General features: G+C 41.1%; 1 protein-coding gene across 1 annotated transcript; it reads left to right on the plus strand.

The window, feature by feature from the left end:
* Positions 1-106: 106 nt before the first annotated feature.
* Positions 107-4901, plus strand: LOC139928846 (phosphatidylcholine:ceramide cholinephosphotransferase 2-like). Its single transcript, XM_078282287.1, has 2 exons — positions 107-267; positions 2197-4901. Exons 1-2 carry the CDS (start codon positions 115-117, stop codon positions 2368-2370), a joined length of 327 nt encoding a protein of 108 aa, XP_078138413.1. The 5' UTR covers positions 107-114; the 3' UTR covers positions 2371-4901.
* Positions 4902-5000: the final 99 nt, after the last annotated feature.

Below are 5000 nucleotides of genomic sequence, written 5' to 3' on the forward strand. Positions count from 1 at the left end.
AAAACAAAATCTAAAAATGTCAAGTATTCAGTGTCCTATATAGTGATGGAGTATATAAGCATTAAGCGCTGTATAAACGTGATTTGTTTGTGTGTTTCAGACTCTCCTCGGGGGATGTGGTGGTACCACTGGCTCTGCTGGGTGCTGAGCGCCACGGGAGTCATCTGCATCCTGATTGGCCACGAGCACTACAGCATCGACGTGGTGATTGGCTACTTCGTTACCACCAGGATATTCTGGTGGTACCACACCATGGCCAACACACATGTAGGTGGACACACACACACACACACACACATTATCATTACTCTATACTGCCCTCTACTGGCACTTCTTTCATCTATTTCTTCCTCAATGCATTTTCAATGGAGTTAAGAGGAAGAAATAAATCTCTTGTCTCACCCATCTTTAGGTTTCTGTTTTTCAGTCCAGTTTAATAACTTGCACTCTTCTTTATTGGCACTTATTCATGTTTTCCAAGCTTGGTCTCCCCAAAATTTCATGAAATGAGTGCGATGTCGTCAAATGCAAATAACTCGCTCTGTGCAGAAAAAGAAAGTTAGAAATGTGTTTCCCCGCAGAAAGGCTCAGCTGGAGGAGACAGGACTAGAAACAGGAAGTAGTTTGACGGGCGACGACCCGGAATCAAGTCCCAACTCATGAAAACAAGTTTTAATTTACTGAATCATGAGCGAAACCTGAAGCTAACCTGAAGCAAACCTTTTCATGTGACCAACAGGTGAAACTCCACACTGTCTCAAGAGTAGTTTAGAGCTGAGTGGAGTCGCAGCTTCAGGTTCACAGTTTGACCTTTTGACCTCAAAGTCAAAGCGTCATTTCAATAGGCCCTTGTCACATCGTCATGGCAACAGCTTCCATATTGAGAAACCGGTGCAATGCAACTTCCTGGTTTGGTTTGTCAATAAGTTGCAAAAAACAAAGTTGCAACAGGAAGTTGTGATGTTTCTCAATGCGGAAGCTGTTACCATGACGATGTGAAAAGGGCCTATTCCAACACAAGAAGAATGTGGAACCAAAACGTCAAACATTGTGCTGCTGTCCAAATAGTTTTTGGAGTTCACTGTACATAATAATTAACATAATAATAAAAGTATTTACAGTACTGTGCAAAACTCTTAGGCACATGTAAAAAAAAATCTGTAAAGCGAAGAGGCTTTCAAAAATAATGAAATCAAAAGTTTCTAAATCTAAAAAAAAAATTACGATAAAGAGCAGTCTACTGACTACACTAATGCAGAAGACACATAAATAAACATCTAAGACAAAATTTATATAAAAAGTCTAGGGTGCCTAAGACTTTTGCACAGTACTGTATATCTAACTTTATCGATCAAGCACTTTCAAAACAAGAGTAAAGCCAATAAGATAAGCAAATGCCAAACATGAAATAGAAGCAGTTTTACCTAAGAATACCACAGTAGGGTTGTCGCGGTGTTATCAGCCCCACACCGGGAATACCGTTGTTTTGTATTTTGTAAAATAAAAGCACATATTCAGAGCTTCCATGTTCAAGTTAGGCTACTAAATGATAAACGGACATACTAACAACATACTGATCGCTAATATCTGATCACTAATATGACAGATTAGGATGAATAGGATTCATTATTCGTCCTTACCTAGCGGCAGTAATGAGTCCAGTACAATCCAATGGTAGCCTGACCGAATCTGACCTGCACTCACATTAACTCTCTGAGTGTTGAGCAGTGTTATAAATCTCTGATTAAAAAGTGTTAAGTTTCACTTTCATTGTAGTGACGCTGACTTTGATGGCGCTTTGACCCTCTAGTGGCGACAGGTGGTATAACTTGTATGGCCGGTGTTGAGGACGGAAACAACAACTCTATACCACAGGCAAAACCAACAAGAACAAACTATACGAATGCCTACCTGTAAAATAACATTGTGTCCATGTGAAAACCTCAAAACTCCAATTTTGGTGATTTCCACATTTTAACTTTGCAATTGTAGAAAATTCTACGACCCTTGAGCTTGAAATAAAACCCTTTCAAACCTCAAATATTCATGGTGGTCGAGCTAAAAACAAGACTGTTGACATTTTGGAGATACGTGTTCATCCGACAACGGTGATACTCAGGCTAATATAGACTGATTTAGCTATACACCAAATCTGGCGAAAACAATATGGCTAATTTGGCGTTCCTTTCTGTTCAGGCGCTGCGCCGGGCTCCTAACAACTGCCTGTCGAGGACCTGGTGGAACCCCATCTTCAACTTCCTGGAGAAGAATGTTCAGACGAGCGTCCCCATCATTTTCTCCTGGCCCGTCGCCCTGCCCACTTCCTGTACGCAGCGCTACAGGATAGTGGAGGGAGGGAGGGACGAATGACGAAAAGGAGGGAAGGAGGGATGGAGGAGGAGGTAATAATAGAGATAAGATAATGTTCTTGGACACAGTATCACTCCCCAACTCCTGTGTACGGAGGTAGAGGAGAGTCGAAAGGAACTGTTAATGAATGAATGAATGAAAGATGGAGGAGGAGGGGAAACCAAAAGAAAGCAACGAGGAAGAGGAGCTGCCATGCCACTTGTGTTTTGAGGTTTATCCGCACGGCTGCATATTCGATCGCCAAAATACTGAAATCGCAGTACTGTAATTTCCCAATCGGAAGTGGCTGCAATTTTCTCAACTTCAACTCCCGTCTGGTGCTTTGGCTGAACGTTTGGACAACGTTTGGGAACTCTTTTCCCCCCGACGAACTCAAGAACTACCGTCTGAGTTAGGCCCGATTGGTCGGAACAGGAAGTGCTGGGTTTGAGTCCCGGAGAGAGGAACTTGCCCTGAGCGGAGGCCGCAGTCCTCACAAACCATCCAGAAGGCGTCAAGTCGGGATCCTCTCCTCACGGCGCTGACATCTTGGATTTTTCTCTTCTTTTCAATGGAAAAAGAGGCACGGTCGCACCGCGTTTCGAACAGGGTTTTTCGAATGGAGCCGCACCCGGCACTGTTTACTGTCTCTGGCAAAAAATAGAGAAGTCTGGCGGACGTGGGTTTCACAACATTTAACAGGCAGTTAAGTGTAAGAGAAAGCCTGCTGGTTTTCCAAGTAGCACCCACACAGTTCTGCCCTCCTTCCTCTCCAGTATTGACTCAAAATCTCTATATTATTCTGGTCTAGTCGATAAGAACGAACAGGTCAAAATTTCCTTGACAACACTGTGGACGTTAAGTGAAAATGGGACCAACGCTGCAACCGGAATTCATCTTCGTCTTCCGTGTCCGCCCAGGAACTGGTGACTTTCTAGACTTTATTTGGTGTCAGCAGAACACTTGGAGTATTGGCCAGGGATGGGACGATGTACCGAAATTCAATATATCGCGATACAAAAATGTGGCAATACGTGTCGTGTGTCAGAATAATGAGTTGCGATATTAGCTCGATTTTTATTCTGCTGTAGTAATCGCAAATGAGACGCTTGACCATCACAGTTTCATAAGCTGATGACATTTTTAAATTGTTGTTTACATTCTAGCAGCCAATGGCATCGCTAGAAAGATTAGTGGCTCAGAAATAAACAGAATTCTGCTCAGTCAGACTTTGCTGTCTTCTGAACTTTTATTGATTACATCGTATCTTGATTGTATTGAAGTGAGATTGTGAGATAAGTAGATCGTCCTGTCCCTAGTGTTGGCCAATAAGAAAGTGCTTTTTACGTCTACACCTTTCTGCTTTTACCCAATAGGAAACTTCTTCTGGTTTTGACCAATACAAAACCCTTTGCTGTTACTTCTCCCGATATCAACCAAATGAGAAACAACCTTACTCTTACTCTTCTGTCTGTCATCAACAAAATAAGAAACTCTGGATGTTAAAGCAGATTGAAAGTGACCTTATTTGAAATGCCTTGGAAGAAAAAAAGCCCCGCCCACTGTCTCAGGAAAGCAGTGTTGGTGTGTTTACTGGGCATGCTCAGACCAAACTGTCGTCGATGTCTTTAGTCTGTTTTCTTCACCGGACGTTCTTCACGTTGCGGCGTGAAAAAAAACTTTCTCTGTTGTCATTTCAGTTCCTGGGGGAAAACATGATTAGCATTGCTCACAGAAACCACAAGCTAGCTCACACATTTGTTTCAATGAGGAATGCTAACAGTGCTAACAAGCTGCGTTTGCTGTTTTCCCAACAGCTTTGTCGATGTAAGCTAGCCGAAGGTTTAGGACCAATATTTACCTTCCTACTTTGCATACCTAGTGCCTACTTTAATTTAGCCTAGGTCTAATTAATGTGACAATTTTTCAGTATGAGTGTAACGAATATTGTTGTATATTGATTGTTTGTTATTGTTGTTATTGTCTAACTTAAGTTTTTATAGTCAAAAGTATTGAGAAAGTGAGCTAAACTTGGTCATGTTTTTTTCCTGTTGACTTTTCTCCAGTGTGGATTTACTATTTACAATCAGAAGATGAATATGGGTCAAAACAACAACATTATCAGCTTTGGATTCTGGGTCTTTTTACCCGCCGTTAAAAAGATGACACCAGTAAAAAAAAAAAAACACCAAATTTCTAGCTCACTCTCTGTATACGGACGTTTTATTTTCGATGTGTTTGAAACTGCTACTGACTGTGTTGAAGCCATATCACTGTTATGGAGAGTTTTGAAAGATATTCTCCTCGTTGAAATGAATATTTTCATCATATCCACTATGGGTAAAGAAATTGTTACCTGATGTTCTTTTACTCTTTAACATTTAAACGCACGCATCTGCCTGTCTGTCGATGTTAAAAGTCGGTCATCACTCCAAGTTACTGACTGCTGTTATTTCCTTGTTGTTGAGTGTATTTAATTGAAGTTGACTTGAATAACAGAAGCCACAATCAGATGTTCGGTTTGATAATAAAAGGTTTATTTTGAATCGAGAGCGGCTGTTGGCGATTGATTGATTGCAACAAAAAAAACGAAAATATCAGACTTCTGTGGCATAATTTTTATTCCTTTTTTTTCTCCAAACATTTTCAAT

The sequence above is a fragment of the Centroberyx gerrardi genome, unplaced genomic scaffold (genome assembly GCF_048128805.1).
Source record: "Centroberyx gerrardi isolate f3 unplaced genomic scaffold, fCenGer3.hap1.cur.20231027 Scaffold_61, whole genome shotgun sequence".
In the NCBI taxonomy this organism is placed as follows: Eukaryota; Metazoa; Chordata; class Actinopteri; order Beryciformes; family Berycidae; genus Centroberyx; species Centroberyx gerrardi.